Genomic DNA, 20,624 nt, shown 5'->3' on the forward strand with positions numbered 1-20,624 from the left:
TTTGAGTGGGTGTCTGAAATGCGAATCAAATGTCAACCTTTGCCTCACATAAGTTCATAAAATATGTTCACCATAAGTTTGTCACTGGTAACTTAGAAACTGGAGCTTGTCATGAAGTGAATGAGGTAGGTCAGAGATTCGAGGTAAAGCGACACCTGGTGAGTCGCTGGCAAATTGGGGCTTAGTACAGACTAAATAGGACCTAGATGGACTGCAAAATTAACCACCGAGTGTAGGACTTCAATTCTCGCTTGTCGTTCTGCTAGAACTAGCTCGAGCTGTAAGTCTCTAGCATTACGAAGTATATCATACTTATGGAACATATCTTATAAACTTATGGCCGTATTATTTAAGTCTATTAAAAAACTAGACCGTATTTAAAATTAGTTCAAGCACGTGTATCATAAATGCATAATAGAATACTTTCACTATAGCCGCGGAGTCAGGCATTGTCATTAAAAGTCAAATCAGGTTCCGCCCTAGTTTATCAAAAAAAAACCGTTCCGTTTCGCCCCTCATCATAACACTTTAATAAAAAAACATCAAAGGCCAGTTTTTCCGGTCCATTCCAAAGAATAGAAAATTTGGGCTAACTAAAGAATTATTGTATTGTTAAATTTTTATCTATCTGAAAACCTAAGGCGTATTGATACACAATGTTAATCCTCGTATCCATCAAGTCTGATCTCTCTAAGGGTGACCACGCCCATTATATTCAACCAGATATATATTTCGTGAAAGTGTTATCTCATTATAAACTACGCATAATTTAGACGTTAATTACGCATTCGTGAAATGTTTAATTAACATAATTTGATGCAATGGACCAGATATAGTGAAAGTGAACTCGTTTATACTTAGATGTTGTCGAGTAAAGAAACGTGTTCTCTATGAGGGAAAATTATCCAAGGCATAGATTAATTTTCATTTTAACTAAACCATAAGTTAATAAGATATGTTCCATAAGTATGACTTCGTAATGCTAGAGACTTACAGCTCAAGCAAGTTCGAGAACGACAAGGGAGAATTGAGTAACTACACTCGGTTAATTTTGAAGTCCATCTTCCTACTTAGTCTGCATTACTAAGCCTTTAACAGCGCCTCACCAGGCGTCGCTTTACCTCGAATCCATGACCTACGTCACTTCATGACAAGCTCCAGTTTGTAACCATGGTGACAAACTTATGATGGAACATATCTTATGAATTTATGCTAAGCTTCGATCGTTTTCTGGTAAATTTGTTTGTGGTAATATATTGGTTTCTAGGACTGTAGGTTAAAGATTTCATCAGACATTAGGGGTCGAGTGTTTTTTTGAGGAATTTGTTGGTTGTCGTGCGTGATTCGAGTGTTTCTTACGATATATTCGGGAAAAAGAGGAAGCTAGGCCTAGTTTGACACCTTTACCCTCATTTTTTTAAACGGGAAAGGTCATCCTTATACGTGATTTCAGCTTCCGGGGAGAAAATCGAAGTTAAGTGAAATCATTACTCGGTTTTTTTTAAAGTTAGATCGTATAGGAAGTTTTCACTGTTTGGGGCTACAGAAAATTCCCCCCTCTCTCGGCTTAAACTTCACTTCAGTGTTGCCAGACATCTGTTTGAGTCAAGTTGGTTGGTCAAGTACTGAGTAAAACTGAACTTCTGACCTCTGAGATCTATTGACTCACAAACGTCCTGGCAACACTGGGGGAACCTCTGGATATTAATTGGGCTCTAGCGTTCTTGAAAGGTTAGGTTAGGTTAGGTTATGCTATGCTTTAATGGGGGTTAGATTGGCTGTCAGTATATCAATTGAAACGCTTTAAGTCTGTAGTAATTAACTAGTATAACCATAACTAGAATATTGTTTTAAACGCTGTCACACTTGGCCTTTATAGACAGACAAAACCGGAAATTGGATATATTTAAATCTAATTTCTTAGAAATATATTAAAATATTGGGTAGAATCCCTGGCGTGAAGTCGCGATATAAGCGTATAATTTCCCTCAAATGATTTGTTACATTATAAGAAATTTAAATGTATTCGGTATAAAGGTCTAAATCTTTATAATCTTTAAGGCATCGCTTCCGTCGTGTCGAGGGGCACGTCACTTGCAAAATGAAAGTAATCAATTATCATTAAACGCTTTTTTTTTGAAAGGCGAAATTTCGTGCTGGTTCCCTCGGCACGACACGGAAGTCGAAATTTATTCCAACCAATTGAACCTCAATAACTTTCTCTTACATTTTCTTTTTTTTTTGCGAAACGTTGCGGAATATTTGAAAATAAAATAGAATGTATGCCACGACGCGATTTTTCGAAGCGTATCCGAGAAATATATAAGTAAAGATAAGTACTTACATTTTGCGATGACGTCAGGCGTAACGCGCACGCGCATAATAGCACGGTCATCCATACGAAAGTAGTCCAAGATGGCGGTGGTTTCATTTTCAAATCACTCTTAGTCCGCGTATTCATTTTTTAAAATTAATACGCGATGACGTAAACGATGACGTATCGGTTATCCAAATCCAGATTGCGTTGACCAAGGAGTGACTCCCTCTTGGACAAAGACTAGTCCGTCGTTCAACTGACTCCCTGTAATTAAAAGTGGTCAAGAAAATACGTTAGTTTTTAAAAATGATATACTAGAGAAACAGTTCGTTTTTAAGGAAACTTACGGTGTTAATTAAAGTTTTCTTAAAATTTAACCTTTTTAATGGTATATAGGAATTATTTTTAGATTCCTAAATTTATCGGCGGTACGATACCGTTAAGGTTGAGTGATTATATCTGCTATATTATTGTAGATACCAATCTATATGGCGAAATAAGTAACGGTATCTTTTGAAAAAACCCAAGTTTCATGGACCAACGTACAACTTTCAAATTTAAAACGGGTTACGATTTGGGTAATTAATGTTTTAGGTGTCATTTATGGTTGCGAGAGTTAATTATTTTTTTGTTTACTCATTTCAATTAAGAAATATCTTGCAATCGCGATGAATAGGAAAACGTGTTCTTACTTAAAAACACGTGACCTTACAAATTGATTGATTTCAAAAGAATTTTTTCAAATTGATTCGCTAAAACAACGAGCTATTCTACTAGTTATCACCACTAACTGTTTTGACAAAATTCCGTTAAAAGACGATAACCAGACCCCCATTGAACCTAACCAATAATCTTACCAATAAACTAAGACACCACAAATACAATGGGGGACGATAACCAGACCCCCATTGAACCTAACCAATAATCTTACCAATAAACTAAGACACCACAAATACAGTGGGGGACGGTAACCTGACCCCCATTGCATTTATAGTGTCCTAGTTTATTGGTAAGGTTAGGTTAGGTTTAATTTAGTTTAAATTAGGGTTTGGGTTAGGTTAGGTTCAATGTGCTAAACCAACGTGTTATTCCACTAGTTATCATCAGTAAACTGTTCTGACAAAAACAAGTCCGCTAAAAGACGATAATCTGACCTCCATTGCATTCATGGTGCCTTAATTTAATGGTAAGACAGGTCATCAGTAAACTGTATTGACATAAACAAGTCCGCTAAAAGACCGTATATCTAAATAAACCAAATGTAAACCTAACCTAACCTTAGCAATAAACTAAGACATGATAAATACAATGGTGGGTCAGGTTGTCGACTTTTATCTCCAACGAGTCGATCAAGAAAACAAAAAATTAAACAAAAAATATTGGAAGAACGTGGCGTTAAAAGTTTGAAAGTATTTATAATATTAGAATTCTGGTCCTACTAACATGGCATGATGGTAATTGTTAAGGAAAGTGACTTTTAATGCTTTTACTTTTTAGTCTCGGGGGTAGGTAACGTTTGCAAGGCCGTCGTCGTTGTTCAACAACAGATGAAAGTATTTTTAGATTCCTTAAACCCCCATCCCCCCCCGGAGGTGATGGGGGGGGTGAGAGGGCGCAGTAATATATAGATATAGATATATATATAAGTGGGAAAACTGGTCCCCCACGCTTTTTAGGGCAACGCGGAAAGAAATAACGTTACATACACACACACACCACGCGTTAAAAGGCGTTTTCTTGTTTTCTAGAGTTGGCTGGCCTTTGGCTTAATTTTCACCAAAAATCCCAAACCTGAATGTATATAGAGATTAACTAATATTTAATATTACGCCCAAATTTCAACCTTCCCCCCCCCCCACTAGCTCCCTCCTCCCTTGATTAAAACCCAAGATAACCATTTTGAAAATCAATTTCAAAACAAATACTCGACTCCTTATTCCCGAATCTGATGTGTGTTTGCCAAGGCTTAAATAGCGTTTTTAACCCACAAATTTGCCTCAAAATGACGCGTCGTCTGCTTCAGAGTTGAAATGTTTCAATATGTTCAATTCTGAGGCGGACGATGCGTCATTTTGAGGCAGATTTCTCAGTTAATTAAAGAAATCTGCCTCAAAATTACGCGTTGCCTGCTTCGGAGTCGAAACGTACCAATTCTTTCAACTCTTAGCAGACGACGGTTATTTTTACACAGTTTTGTCAGTTAATTAGCGAGCCTTAAGCCTTGCCACACGCATCGGGAATAAGGTCGATTCCCTGAAGTTTTATAATGTTTTTACGCGCTTCTAATAATTTAATTTAATGAAAAATAACAATTTTAAGAAATAAAATCACGTCAAACGTTTGTTAGTATATGATACAGTTTAATCAATCCTGATGAAAACTAACTTAACTCGAGTTAAATTAAATTAAATTAAATTGGTTAGTTATAGGATTATTTAGAGCGGTGCTCGTTAGAGATGGAGCAAGGTAACTCGCGGTGTGTATTTGAATTGATATTTTAATCTTTCTCTTGACTAAAGCCTTGTTGTTATTTTTTTTAATGATAAAGTATTGTTGTAGGCGTCGATTTGGCCCACTAAAGGAATTCTGGGGGGATTGTCTATTGTTAGTCAAAGTCAATTTTTCAAACAAGTATTGTTTCAAAATTTTAATAATTTTTATTTTTCTTTCCCTCCATTTAAATTTGCACGTAATTTTTCTTAGAGTATTTTTTTATTTTTTATCTACACGTCGAGACTCGGACAATGAAAATGGCCCACCTTTTTACGTTTAGTGTTTCAACAAGAAATAAATTACCCTCGAAATCTTGATAAATGAAGTCCCCCTTCAGAAGGGTACGCCACAAAAAAAAAAAAAAAAAAATTAACCACTTCAAAATTTGAATTCGAAGTTTCAACTTTAGTTTTAAATAATTTCAGAAGTGTTTTAATTGCTCCGTTTGTGGAATTTGGGTCTTAACCGAAATAAAACTAGATTTAAAAGGACGACTTAATTACCGTTATTAATTAAGTTTAAATGTTGTCGCTGCTGCTTAGAAGGCGTTTTCTTAAAATGTAATTTAGGGACTTCGTAAAATTCTCGATTTTTAAGAAAGTTTGAATTTTTTAACACTTTACTAAAAAACGGTCAAAACAATTAGACAAAAGGCGCGTGTTTACACGAAACACTTTGAAATCGTTTTCAAACATTTTGAAAAAAAAAGTTGACAGGTAAAATTTTGTGCTTTTTTATGGAAAGCGCTGTTATTATATTTCAAAACTGTTTCAAAGCAGTCTCGTGTGTAAACGAATTATAGTCTTTAAGGGGTTTTCGCTAATTTCCACTCCAAGCCTCTCAAATAGTATAATTTACTTTAATAATAAACTTAAGTATATACGAAGGAATCACTTTACCCCAACCCCAAAATTAACATGTATAACTTCTTAATTAGTATCTTTAACACTAATTACATTTAAATAAAAAGTTCTAAGCCTCTCAATGAGTATAATTTCTTTTGATAAACTGTACGTTGTATTTAAGTAGCTTAATAACAAGTTCTAAGCCTCTCAAAGTGTATAACTTCCTCTGATAAACTATAATAGTATTACAGCTGCTTAATAATATTATACGCCTCTCAAAGAGTATAACTTCCTTGGATAAATTGTAGTATTCGAGCAGCTTAATAACATACTACGCCTCTCAAAGAGTATAACTTCCTTTGATAAACTGCACATAGTATTTGAAAGGCTTACTTTATACCTCAACTTTCATAATTTCTTATTCTTTCTTTGAACTATTATCATTAACACCCACATGAACAATTAAAAGTTATTTTTAAAAAAGAAAAGTCCATTAAGATTTAAATAAATATATAATTTTTCTGTACCAACAGTTATATTTAGATTGATATATTGTTTACAACCGGGGAGTTACCAGTGAGCTTTTCCCAACCAACCCCTTGGGTTAAATTAAAAAAAAAAAGTATTTTTGTCTTGATTATCTTTTTTATCTGACTACTAAAAAAGTTAAGTTTAATTTTTCAACTGGCTCCTTTATTAAAATAATCTTTGGGGTGAACTTTATTTCTAGGCGCTTAATGATAATTGCATTATTTTATCTTTTCACTCTCCCCGTATTTTTTTTCTTTCTTTCTTTCTTTCTCTCTATCAGGGAAAGTTTTAAGGGATGTTTAAAATAAAAGGAAGTTTACTGAAATCGTTTTGTTCTCGTTTAGGACCGAGAGAGAGAGAGAGTTTCGCATTAAGAGAGGTCCTAACTACTAATTTTATAATCTTTAAAAGCAAAGGCGATTAAGTTCTTCTCTCTTTTCCAAATCGTCTTTATTTTTTTTTTTATATTTTCAAGTCGATAGCTATTTTTAAAAATAACCAAAAATGGTATTCGAGAAAAACCAGAATTTTTTCTAAATATATTTATTCTTGTTTTCGTTAGCTTCGTGATTCGTGATCTCTTATTGAAGAATTATTATAATAATATATCCATCAATTCTCGCCCGCATCTATTTTAACCAAAGTTAACTGTAATAGATAAGTGATAATTAATGCTTTCTTTAAATAATTTTACCCCGGAATTTTGGTATTCATCTTCTATATCTATTTAAGTCATCAACGTTATGAGTGACTGACTGATAATCAATGCCAAGCCCAAACCGTTTAAACTAGAAGGCTGAAATTTTGCAGGGACGTTACTCTTAAGTTGTTGGTACGCGTCAAGAAAGATTTTTTCAATCCGCCGTCATCTTTAAAAATGGCGGCCAAGAATGTAAAATAACCTTTTTTATGGAATAACGTTCGCCCGTTTCAACAGATTTAATTAATATTTATTATAATGGTTTCCTATATCCTATAGACGGGGTTTATGGCTTTTACGGTTTGATATACCGCCATTTTTAAAAATGGTGGACCAAAATTTAATAAAAATATTAACTACTAGTACAGATAATAATTTCAGAGGAAAGGAAGTTAAGCTATTTATATTTCGGTTTATCTAAATTTAACATTAAGAAATAATTAATAATCCGTTAATAAAACCACTTTACAAATTTTTTTAGAACTAGAAAGGAATAAAATAATAGTTAATAAATTGGGCAACTTAATTAAAATTTGTTGGTAATCCAAAATGTTTCTCCGAATGTACATATTTGGGAGGAAATGATAATAATTTGGGTTTAATTTCATTCAGTTAATAATAATTTTAAAAAGAAAGATCTATTAACCTAGAAAGTGCAAACTTCCGTTTCTTATTATTCTCAACACGATTATAATTTGTTTCTTTTTTTTTTTACTTTTTAAAACGGGACCATTTTTAACAAAATATTACCACAACGAAATTGGTTTCGCAATTTCACTCCGCTTTCCCAATATTTTATTAAGAAAAATAAAAATATTAAGGACCCTACCAAGCGTGTCGCCGCTATCAAAAATGGCCTTTTAAAAATACAAATTGCTCGCCTTACAGGTAGATTTATAAAGATTAGCGTTGGCTCTATCTAGTTAATTAACTTAATTTCCCTTTAGTAAACAATAATTTATTACTTCGAAAGCTAACCCACGATTATAATAAATATTCAAATTATCATATTGTTTATTTTTGCATCTCAAGGGGTTAATTACTCTAAAATTCCGTTTATGCCGAGTGATTGGCCCCTCTGTTATGTCTTAAGGAGCTATTTTTAATATACAGGGTGTTTCAAACACAGTGGAAGGACCTAAGAGTGATTTTGACTCAAATTATCTATGACATTTGGGGGTTATCCGTAAAGTCATAGAGCGAAATGTCATAGAACAACTTCCATTCAAAATTTATTTTCCACTAGCTGTTACCCGCGGCGTCGCTCGCGTGTAATAAGAACTTCCATCAAAATGATATAAAGAATGGGTAAATTTTACTGATGACTGATATTTTTGTAGCACCCTAGGAGCGAGGGCACTCGGCGTTGCCCGTCAGCCCGTCGGGACATTTTTATTATTTTTCACGCGGACATTATTCTATATAGAAGAGTTTTAAGTTTTTGGCCGCCATTTAAAAAGATGGCAACAAATCGAACCCGAAAGACGCATATAGGTCAAACGAAACCAGTGTACTAAATATTTGCGAAATCGTTTGAAACGCGCGGACTCTGATGCATAGAGAAGATTTTTTACATTTCTGATCGCCATTTTTTAAGATGGCGGCGGATTGGAAAAATCTTTCTTAGTACGCGTCTACTACTTATGAGTAACGTTCCTGCAAATTTTCAGCCTTCTAGGGCAAGCGGTTTGGGCTGGGCGTTGATTATCAGTCAGTCAGTCTGTCAGTCTGTCAGTCTGTCAGTCAGTCAGTCAGTCAGTCAGGACTTTGATTTATATAGATATAGATAGAACCCGCTGAACTTCGATCATCTATACCACTTTTTTTCAAAATTACTTTCTATCATTCTTTTTGTAATACTTAAAATATTAACTCTTTTATTTAAATAATTAATTATTGCTCAGGACAGGTATAATATTACCTCATTAACTCTGATTACGAAATAAATATCTCTAGTATATCATTTTTACTTTTGCACGCCAGATGGCGTTCAAAAGTTATATTTTTATAAACGGAAGACTTAAAGCCCGTCGAGCACGCTCGGGTGTCAATTGAAATATACGGGCCCACGAGAGGGAAACGATGAAAAATTCCCCAGTGGAATACCGGCGGTGGTTTGCTGACGTCATGGTGTAACCAAGAATCTGATACGCATGCGCGAGCTTTATAAAAAAATACCCCTAGAATATGAACTTGATTAACTACGCTCGTGGTATGGTGGTTAGAGCCGTTGCCTTTAGCGCGGCAGAACCTTGGGTCGCAGTTCGAATCCACACGAGGAAATATTTTTTTTTTTTAAGTTTTATTTTAATTAAGGATATTTTGAGACGAAATTCATCTTAAAATAACGAGGAAAAAGTTTTAAAGTTTTAACAAAAGTAAATTTATTATTAATACAGGCCTAAGCGCGCTCTCAGGGAAGGCAGTCAAGGTGTATTTGTTCAGCACGCATAGTGGCTTGGATAACTATGCTAGTGGTATGGTGGTTAGAGCAGTTGCCTTTTGCGCGGCAGAACCATGGGTCGCAGTTCGATTCCACACGACGAAATTTTTTTTTTTTTTAAGTTTAATTTTAATTAAGGATGTTTTGAGACGAAATTCGTCTTAAATTAACGACGAAAAAGTTTTAAAGTTTTAACAAAAGTAAATTTATTATTAATACAGGCCTAAGCGCGCTATCTCAGGGAAGGCAGTCAAGGTGTATTTGGGCACCACGCATAGATGTCGCTTTTCAAAACCTCAAATCTCAAAAATCCCCGCGAATTTTTAAAACCAGCAAAACTTTGAGATTGAGGAATTTTAAAAATATAAATAAAATATTGCCACATTTTAAAAATAGGAATAAAATATTGCCACATTTTAAAAATAGGAATAAAATGGAGTCATATTTTAAAAATAGGAATAAAATAGAGTCATATTTTAAAAATAGGAATAAAATAGAGTCATATTTAAAAAAAGGAATAAAATAGAGTCATATTTTAAAAATAGGAATAAAATAGAGTCATATTTTAAAAATAGGAATAAAATAGAGTCATATTTTAAAAATAGGAATAAAATAGAGTCATATTTTAAAAATAGGAATAAAATAGAGTCATATTTTAAAAATAGGAATAAAATAGAGTCATATTTTAAAAATAGGAATAAAATAGAGTCATATTTTAAAAATAGGAATAAAATAGAGTCATATTTTAAAAATAGGAATAAAATAGAGCCATATTTAAAAAAAGGAATAAAATAGAGTCATATTTAAAAAAAAGGAATAAAATAGAGTCATATTTAAAAAAAGGAATAAAATAGAGTCATATTTTAAAAATAGGAATAAAATAGAGTCATATTTTAAAAATAGGAATAAAATAGAGTCATATTTTAAAAATAGGAATAAAATAGAGTCATATTTAAAAAAAAGGAATAAAATAGAGTCATATTTTAAAAATAGGAATAAAATAGAGTCATATTTTAAAAATAGGAATAAAATAGAGTCATATTTTAAAAATAGGAATAAAATAGAGTCATATTTTAAAAATAGGAATAAAATAGAGTCATGTTTTAAAAATAGGAATAAAATAGAGTCATATTTTAAAAATAGGAATAAAATAGAGTCCCATTTTAAAAATAGGAATAAAATAGAGTCATATTTTAAAAATAGGAATAAAATAGAGTCATATTTTAAAAATAGGAATAAAATAGAGTCATATTTTAAAAATAGGAATAAAATAGAGTCCCATTTTAAAAATAGGAATAAAATAGAGTCCCATTTTAAAAATAGGAATAAAATAGAGTCCCATTTTAAAAATAGGAATAAAATAGAGTCCCATTTTAAAAATAGGAATAAAATTGTTCACATTTTAAAAACAGGAATATTATTGTTTTAATGTGGCACTATATTAATACTAGTTTTAAAATGTTTTAAAATGTTTTAAAATAATCTGAATCAGTTTTGTTTGACTTACGTAATAAAAATTAATGTTCTGTTTTAACATTCCTGTTTTTAAAATGAGATAAAAAAAACTTAGGCATTCGGCGAATTAAAAGGTACCGAAAAAATTCTCGGGGGAGCGCGCTCAGGCTGGGCGCGTGGTATAGGTGGTATATCGGTTAGAAATATTGAGTTTTGCTCGGCAGAACCATGGGTCGCAAGTTCGATTCCACACGAGAAAATAATTTTTTTTTTTCACGTTTTATTTTAATTAAAGATGTTTCGGGACGAAATTCATCTTAAGATAATAAGGAAAAAGTTTGAAAATTATAACTTAAGTAAATTATTTGAATGATTGCGCTGTTAAAGAATTCACAACGAGGGCATACTCACTCACTTCTATTACTGTGTTGCACTATTAGAATAATAATAGAAGTAAATAAATTAACGTTAGAATTACGGGTAATCGTTTTAGCATAGTTACGGCTATTCACGTAAATTTTCTATACGCCTTTTAAGTTCGGTACGCTGTGGCTAATATTATGAGTCCATCCCTGGGCCATTTTTTGATAGTAATAATAGTAATTCGACAGTTGCCGTGCAAAAGTATTCTGTGCCCAGCCGGGCACATCTTGTTAAAAACATATTTTGCAAAAAAACGCAACGCAACGCGAAAGCATATATGGTATGCCAGGATGGTTTTGGAGGAAAATATTTCGGTTATTTTATTTCTTTTTTATTTGAATTTAATTTGTATATAAGGATCATTTTATTAGCTGAAGTATTTTGCATCTTGATATCGCCTTATTTTAATTCCTGGTCCGAAATAGAGGAACTTTTTCGACTCTCTCTCTCTCTCGCTTTCTCGGAGTGCCCGAGGGGGCAGGTGTAGAGTGGGAGGGAGGGGGGGGCGAGAAGGGATACGTAATCTTATGTCGGGTCTTTGTACTCTCTCTTTCTTTAGCTCTAGACTTTTTTTTCTTGGATGGATGGATAGATTTCTCTTAAAAGTTTACGGAGAGAGAAAGAGAGACTGGACCAAACATTTTTTAATCGCGCTCTATATATTTCAAAGTTAAGATTAACGATTTAAAATTTTATTTACGGAGATTGCCACCCCCCTCCCTCTGCCTTATCTTGATTTATTCAGTTATTTATTTATTTATTTAGTTTTTCATGAATTTGGAATTTAAATTTTAAGAAACAATTCTTTAGCTAAATTTTTATTTTTTATTTTTCATGATTAAAATTTAGATTTTTATTTTTATTTCTTTTCGACAAAATTTTGATTTTCTTCTATATTAAAATACGGGTTTTGTTTAGGACTAAATTATGGGGTTTTTAGGGACTAAAATTTTGTTGTTTTTTAGGATTAAAATATGGTTTTGATTTCTTAATGACTAAAACTTTGATTTCTAATTTAGAATAAAATTTTTGAATATTTTTTTTTTTCAAATTTTTTAAATATCATTTTTTAAATTCAATTCTTTTTTCGAATTTTTTTTAAATTTAATTTCTTTTTTCGAAATTTTTAAATTGAATTTTTATTCTTTACTAAAATTTGAAATTTGTTTTTCTCAAATTTAAAAAGTATTTTTGACAAAATTTTGATTTAAAAAAAAATTGGGGGCTGGTATTTTTCTACATTAAGAACTTACTATTAATTAAAAATAATTTTATAAATTGCAAAATCCATTCTAAACACCCAACCAACCGATACCATCATATCATTTCTCTAAGCGCATAATAATAATACCAACTCCGTTAAAAATACACCAAAACAATTATCATACCTTAGGAGTACTTGCGTGGAAGATGATGACAAATACTAATTTCCATAATGATTATCAGACACGAAGGAAATTAATTAAAACTGTTGTCCTACCAAAGAAGTTCCAGTAAAACGCGAAATCGCGATAATTCCGCATAGACGAGGCAATAATCCATTCGGAAGTAGAAAAAAGAACGAGAAGCGATCAAATTGAATTGAGAAGGGGGTCCCGATATTATAAAATTAAATTATTTTAGTTCCGTTTCCTAACTGTTTACTTCCGAATTATTATTATATATTGTCTTTTGGTGGCGCGAGGAGTTGTTCGTCGGAGAGTGTGCCGATATTTAGTTGTTGTTGGCGTACGGGCTGCCTCTCGACTACCAACTGGTTCCTGAATCGAAAGTTACTCGCCACCAAAAACTGGTCTCCCGCCATCGCCAGAAGATACACCCCCCCCCCAAATGAAAATCAGAAAATATAACATACTGTCTTTTCCCTATCGAAAAACTAAAGGGGGGGAGGCCAATCGACCTCTTTTTTTTTTCTTTGACCAAGTAGGACGAGAATACGCAACGCAATCGGCACTACCGTAATAACAAACCTTGGCAACTCCGTAATAACTGCCTCTACTTGGTCCAAAAACCAACGAACCAACTCGCTTTCTCTATCTACTAAGATAGTTTCGCTTTCTCTATGCTAAATTCCAGAAGTGAGATGAGACTAGAAGTACTGAGCTAACCAAATTCTTCACTCGGCGAAAGTGAATGTTCTTGATAACACACCAACGGTTGGCCCTCTGGTGGCAGTTTCTGAATTTTCCCTCCAAAACGTGAGACGCTCGCGGTGGTAGACGGCCGAACTAGATTCAAGCACCCGCGTCCGTGTTCCGCGGCTTTAGGTTGAGGGGAAGGGGGTAGGAAATGTTTTTGGAACTCGTCCAATTTTTTTCTCTCTAGTGTAGGGGCGCGATGGAAGCGGCATAAAATCCTCAACTTTGTTCACAAGTGCCAGGATCTACTACCAATGCTAGAGCCCTTCACTTCTAGTCTCATCTCACTTCTGTAAATTCTCATAGACTATTTCAATCGAATGCCTTTCAGTACCTTTCTATATAGAAATTATAGTACAACGAAAGGCTGGGGATTTACTGGCATCGAAATGGTCTATCGACTTTCGTAATACGCGTAATTTTTTTTTGGCTTACAAGTAGTCTTTCTACCGTGACCGACTATATACTTTTAGAAAGTGTGTGTGTGTGTGTGCATGGCCAGTTTAAGTATTGATGTTGTTATTGTTGGCGGATTGATTTGATATATAATGTTAAGGGATGAAAGTAGTACGGAGTTTTTGGTTTTTTTTTTTATTATTATTGGGATGGCGCCAATCACGGACTATACCCGAATTCACAGGAATTCTATAGAGTTTAGAACGTGATCTCGCGTTAATTTGTTCATGAACAAAAAAAAACGTTCCCCAAAAACATTAGACTTCCTAAGGATTGTTCTCATTTTTTGTCTTTGATTTTCTTAGTGTGGATAATTTCGGATGTTATTTACAGTGAAAACAACTCACAGTTGCAAGGATGGCGTTGAGGTATTCTCCCTGGTGCCAAGAACCAACGCCAGGTGGAGCCCAAGTTCGACACTACACCCGGGTGTAGTGTAGCCAACTCGCGCTGCCTCTAGCGATGTTTCTTGGCGTCATGGAAAATACCCCAGTGTCCCCTCGCCCCTCTGTGTTTAATTACCGAAATAGTCTATTGTTGTTAAAATACGCAGCTCTTTTCAAACGTTTTGATGATTAAAAACTTTTTATAAATTTTTAATAAATGAATCCTGGCTAATTAAGGATTAATTACATTTAAATTACAATGTCCCCACCACGTCCAAAAAAGGTCACACAATCTCTAATAGAATCGCGTGTAATTTAAATTTCAAGTTTATTATATTACTTTTAAAAATATAATTAAGGAAAATTATCATTTGAAGGAAACCAGTAATTAACTTAATTAAAAACACCCGAGTAATTATAGAGATCGATATTAGAGATATTTAAATCTTTTAATTGCTCTTTCACATTTAGTTTTAAACTTAGAGTGAAAAAATTATACAATACCTACACATTTAGAATGTACAAAAAAAATGTACGGGTACATTTGTTTTAAAATAATAGAAAGTTTAAGAATTATTATCTTTTAAATTTACTCTAGCGCGTGCTAGAAGTTTTTATTTTCTTTGTTAGGCAAAAGCGCGCGCTTTTAATAAATCACGTGAGGTGAAAGTTCAAATTGGTTACTCGTTTGTACCACGATTTAAAAAAAATTGCGTTAGGCTAAGCATATCAACAACTGAAACGTTGAAAAAATATAGAAAATTAACAGAAAAGTTTAAGCAAGTTTTATTAACAAATAAATCGAATAAAAAATGGCTGTCTGTCAGACCATTTTATTATCTCTTTTTAACGGTTCTTAATCTCTCCAATAATAAGATGTCTACACGTAGGTTGAATACCTGCCTACCTATTGGTTTTCGGTTCATAGAGAAGTAAAGGTAATAACTTAGAAATACAAAATATATACCAAATAAAAAGATTTTTTTGGGTCGGTTTTAAAGTTTTTGGTAGTTTTATAAGGTATAGGTACGATTTTCGACGGAAAATCCTTACGTTGTTGTCGTAATAACGTTAATCTTTTTAAATTAGTTGAAATCTCCTCCCCTTAACGGTTCCGCTTTACGCTAATGTTAATTTAAATTTATATAAAAAATAAAAAAGAGAAAAGATTTTTACAATTTGAAATAAATTAAGAAAAGCGGGAGTGAATTGTACCGCGCGTAGATAGAAAGTCCATTTAAGTTGAATCGTTCTGCTTTTTAATTTTTTCAATTCCCCGTTCGTATAATTAAATGTGTTTAGTTTTGAGGCTAAATTGGACTAAAGTAACAGGCTCGGGGTCGAACCAGACAAGAAGGGGGTGTTAATAACCCCCCCCCCCTCAATTCCTTTTTACAGTTAATTTCTTCAAGGCGTGAAATTAAAAAAAAAATTAAAGTTTTACAAAAAAAATAATAAAAAAAAAACAAGTTGTTTAATTTGTGTTCGAGGGTATACGCATGGTCGATTTAAAATTTTGAACATTTTTACTATTTCAGTCCGCGAGACGAAATAATTTTCTGCCATTTAATTATTATTCGTTTGTATTATTTTTGGATATGACGTCATACCCGCCCGGGATTTAAAGGAAATAATTGGGGAGGCTAATACGTGTTTGTATGTTTGTATGTGTGAGTATGACCCTTCAAATTCTTCCCACGTTATTTAGGAAAAAAAAAATAAATAAATATAAGCTTTCAATGTCAAAAACAAACCAAAATTTAAGTACTCCATCGCAATAGAAAACTGGAGCGGTTTTAAAAAATATTTTTTTAAGAAATTTATATAAATCAAAGATATCGGAGAAATTTTAACCAAACCTCCTTTTGAAATTTTGACGTAGAATTTAAGAAGTGTGTTTTAAAATACGAAGTTATCAAATTAAAACTTTCTTTTGATTCTGAGAAGTTTATGTAAAGAATAGTAGCACTCAATGCTAACTCCTCATAGCCGTAGATAGGGATATGCCAATACTGTCTATGGCTATAGAAAATTTGAAATGTTTTTGGCCAACTAGATACGGAGTTTCACTATACGTATTAGCATAAGATATGTTCCATAAGTTTGCCACTGGAGCTTGTCATGTGAAGTGACGGAATTCATAAATTCGAGGTAAAGCGACCTCTGGTGAGGCGCTGTCAAATTGGGGCTTAGTACAGACTAAATAGGAAGGTGGAAGTCCAGCAAAATTAACCACCGAGTGTAGAACTTCAATTCTCGCTTGTCGTTCTCAATCGAACTAGCTCGAGCTGTAAGTCTCTAGCATTACGAAGTATATGTATAGTGTCATACTTATGGAACATACCTTATAGACTTATTACTTCTGTTTAATGAACTTCTAATTGAACGTAAACTAAAATAATTTCGACATTAAAAGAAAAATCAAGTTTTTCGGCGTAGAAACGGTTTTTTTTTCTTGTATCTGTTGGAAGGTCCAAACTGGATTTGCTAGTATTAATTCTGTTTTGGGGCGAGGCGCCATTTTTACCCACGGACAAAATCAAATCCGTAACAACAAACGAAATAAAACTAGATCGCTTCAAACAACAACGGATGTACTGGGACCGGTTTTTACTTTAAAACTCATTTTAAAATTAACTCTTTCGGGTTATTTCTTAACGTAATCAATTAAACAATGATATTACAACATTGTCATCAACTCGTAATAATTAATTATATACGAAAAAGAAATATCCAATTAAAAATAAAAATTTAAATTCTTATACTTTCCTTTCCTGTTATTCAAATTTTCAAGCTGATATTAATAGCTAGTAGAAAAAAATTCCGTTACAAGTTTGAAACGTTCCCCAAGCCTCGTTTCGAATTTTGAAACATTCCCTAAGCCTTGTTTTGAATTTTTGGAACATTAATTAGGCCTGGTTTGAATTTTTGGAACATTAATTAGGCCTCGTTTTGAATTTTTGGAACATTAATTAGGCCTCGTTTTGAATTTTTGGAACATTAATTAGGCCTCGTTTTGAATTTTTGGAACATTAATTAGGCCTCGTTTTGAATTTTTGGAACATTAATTAGGCCTGGTTTGAATTTTTGGAACGTTAATTAGTCCTCGTTTTGAATTTTTGGAACGTTAATTAGTCCTCGTTTTGAATTTTTGGAACGTTAATTAGTCCTCGTTTTGAATTTTTGGAACGTTAATTAGGCCTCGTTTTGAATTTTTGGAACGTTAATTAGGCCTCGTTTTGAATTTTTGGAACGTTAATTAGGCCTCGTTTTGAATTTTTGGAACGTTAATTAGGCCTCGTTTTGAATTTTTGGAACGTTAATTAGGCCTCGTTTTGAATTTTTGGAACGTTAATTAGGCCTCGTTTTGAATTTTTGGAACGTTAATTAGGCCTCGTTTTGAATTTTTGGAACGTTAATTAGGCCTCGTTTTGAATTTTTGGAACGTTAATTAGGCCTCGTTTTGAATTTTTGGAACGTTAATTAGGCCTCGTTTTGAATTTTTGGAACGTTAATTAGGCCTCGTTTTGAATTTTTGGAACGTTAATTAGGCCTCGTTTTGAATTTTTGGAACGTTAATTAGGCCTCGTTTTGAATTTTTGGAACGTTAACTTAGTTCTTTAAATCCAATTGCACGATTTTATTGGGACCCCGATATTAAAATTACACAATAAGTAACTTTCTCCCCCCCCCCCTTAAATAACCGACGTGACGTAACTCCGGGAATAATTTCATTTCCAAAATGATATTTGCTTATCATAATTTATTTCTGCCTTTGGAGTAATTTTTTCCCGTTTAACAAAGATAAAAAACGATCACACACTCTCTCTCTCTCTGGTTGAAACCAGTTTATTGCGCTGCTAAAAATTAATATGATTAAAAAGTAAAGGGCTAAAATCTATTTTTGGCAGAAGCAGGATTGATTGTTACGGACGTAATGTACAAAGTTGTTGGCCCACTTAGTTCATACCCCCCCCCCTTCTTGGCCATAGGACCAATAATATCGATCTACTTCGGTTGATTGCCTTTTGTTTGGCGCTACCTGTCCTTTGTGACGTCTTACTTAAGAAAGTCCCCTCACGTTGTGGGTAGGACATAGTGATTTAAGTTTTAATCACACAATTAAATATCATAGTACTTAATTGTATAAGAAATATTTTAGTTGGTAAAGGTTTCGATGCAAATTAGGTTCTCGACAAGGATGACGTCATTAATGAGGTGTACTTGGGAGGTTGGGGTCAAGTCACCTCAGACGGACACGGGGCATCAGGCCCACGAAGGAGCTATAGTAATAGAGTGGTATTGAGAGGGGAGGAGCTACGGGGGCGTGACGTCAATATTGGTAGTCTAAATTGTATGGCCTGAGCTAATGAACGACTTCCAATATGGTTGCCAAAACTGAAGTAAGAGATAGGAGGGTGTGACGTCACGAGAAAGTTCGTAGTAGCAGACGATATAGTTTTAGAGTTGCCAATCACCCATCCGCAATGAAGTCAAAACCACAGTCATAACACAACATAATTTCCTATATTACTAATGCATTTTCTATATTTCCCATGCATTTTTAGAATTATATCTAAAAATGCATGGGATTGTATAATAGAAAGTGAAATGATTTGAAAATGTTAATAAGATTATAGTGGAACAAAATGCATGCAATTTGAAAGGTATATATTGTATTTTAGCAGGAATAAATACAACTCATTGGAATTATTGCGTAGCCAGTCAGCCATATCCTCAATGTATCTAGTCGGATTTAGTAGGGAGAGCTAACCTAATCAGTTAGTAATACGTCAGAACATAAGTTTATAAGATATGTTCCATAAGTATGACACTACCGATACTTCGTAATGCTAGAGACTTACAGCTCGAGCTAGTTCAAGGGAAAACGACAAGCGAGAATCGACTACACACGGTTAGTTTTTCAGTCCATCTAGGTCCTATTTAGTCTGTACTAAGCCTTTGACAGCGCCTCACCAGACGTCTCTTTACCTCGAAGCTATGACGTTTCAACTACGTCACTTCAAAGCAAGCTCTCAGTAAGCAGTGACAAACTTATGGTACATGTCTTATGAACTTATGACTGGTGACGTATAGTAAGTTCTCAAGCCCGGCCCACAAAACCACGAAAGATATGGTGGCGCAATGATTCCAATTAACTATATGTATTCCATATTTAAGGAAAAGTATGCTCGTGTAATAGGAGGAGAAGGTGGTGTCCGAAAAAGGTTGTTAAACCGGGTTGACTTCATATTCGATTAAGAATTGAATATCAAGTCCCTCAATCAGGGAAGTGAAGCTAAAAAAATCAAGACAACGGCTACAGTATATATACAGTTATACTGTTTCTTTAGTACAGCCAACGCAATTACACACACAAGAAAAAAAACATACTTAATAAAAAAAAAACATTAACGGCTCGGTGGCTTTCAGGAAAGTTTATTTTAATAAAAATTGAATCGATTCCTTAACTTTGTTTTTAACATACGTCGCCTGCCTTTAACCCTTTGAAACTATTTTCGGACATTAACAACTAATTATAGATTAGCTTTCACTGTTTTTTTGGGGGGGGGGCGAGTTTAGAGAAATTTCCTTCCCCTCTGGGAGATGGTTAAATTATTCAAATATTGACTAGTCTTAATTAATTTCTTTTTGCTGTTCTCCAAGTGTTGCCAGACCGTTTTATGACCTGCAGGAGATTGCAAATAGTTCAGTTTGAACAAGAGCCTATAGTTTAAACTATAGAGTGCTGTCAGAAGCGCCGGTGTGACGTCACCCATGCTGTTTTCCCATAAAGAAAAAACGGTAACTGTCATGGCCGCCCATTGCTAAAGGCAGACTCGTGACGTTTAACCTTGGATCTGACGTCACAACTGACAGCACTCTATAGGCTCTTGGTTTGAATCAGTAATAGACTAACTGCCTCTGATCAATTAAGAGTTTTTTAGTTCTGGGAAAATCTGCTTTTGGGAACTTTTCAGTTTGAGGCAGGGACATTATTCTAGTCTCTATTTGATTAATTTCAACTCCAGCCTTGGAAAAGGAACGAAATATTTTCTGGTATTTTGAGAAAATTCAACATTATCTTTGAATAACCGGATTTTATAGTGACGTCACGGTTGAGTGATTTCACCCGTCCTTTACTGAAGTTTTTCACATTGATCGCGCCATCTCTCAGTGTAATTTAATTGAAATAATCTTAATAATAATTTAATTAAGAAATAATATGCTATTGTGTTGCATTAGTTGATTTGTGTTTAACGAATTAGTTTTACGAAAGTACTTAATCATAGTTAAATTCAGAATTGTTTCCATGATGTTTATATAGATGGCGCGCAAGAGTTACTTTATTGGTCTCGAGCTCGCAGCTCTCTCTGGGAGTTCTATTCATCCGCATAGATCGCGTTTTCCATGCTCTGCCAGCTCTGGACTAGGCT

The 20,624-nt window shown here is 33.7% G+C and overlaps 2 protein-coding genes and 1 long non-coding RNA gene across 4 annotated transcripts in view; 1 reads left to right on the forward strand and 2 right to left on the reverse strand.

Moving 5' to 3' along the window:
* The window catches only part of sona (sol narae metalloprotease), a 40,811-nt gene that overhangs the window by 10,064 nt on the left and 10,123 nt on the right, over positions 1 to 20,624 (reverse strand). The window contains exons 1-2 of one of the 2 annotated variants that reach the window (XM_089839204.1): positions 12,596 to 13,022; positions 2,345 to 2,581 (exon numbers count right to left, since the gene is read on the reverse strand). In XM_089839204.1, the coding sequence (XP_089695330.1) occupies positions 2,345 to 2,461 (117 nt within the window). In that variant the 5' untranslated portion in view covers positions 2,462 to 2,581; positions 12,596 to 13,022. Of the gene's footprint in view, positions 1 to 2,344; positions 2,582 to 12,595; positions 13,023 to 20,624 lie in introns of those variants that run through there. The other variant, XM_089839205.1, reaches the window with a different exon arrangement.
* The window catches only part of LOC149673583 (uncharacterized), a 42,219-nt gene that overhangs the window by 4,967 nt on the left and 16,628 nt on the right, over positions 1 to 20,624 (forward strand). The gene's annotated exons all lie outside the window — the stretch shown is intronic.
* PolD1 (DNA polymerase delta 1, catalytic subunit) overlaps positions 19,911 to 20,624 on the reverse strand; it is a 79,253-nt gene continuing 78,539 nt past the window's right edge. The window contains exon 10 of the mRNA XM_089839199.1: positions 19,911 to 20,077. The gene's annotated coding sequence lies outside the window, so the exon portion shown is untranslated. The remainder of the gene's footprint in view (positions 20,078 to 20,624) is intronic.

The sequence above is a fragment of the Phalangium opilio genome, unplaced genomic scaffold, assembly GCF_054372755.1.
Source record: "Phalangium opilio isolate 3A_F unplaced genomic scaffold, DU_Popi_V2 ptg000048l_1, whole genome shotgun sequence".
In the NCBI taxonomy this organism is placed as follows: Eukaryota; Metazoa; Arthropoda; class Arachnida; order Opiliones; family Phalangiidae; genus Phalangium; species Phalangium opilio.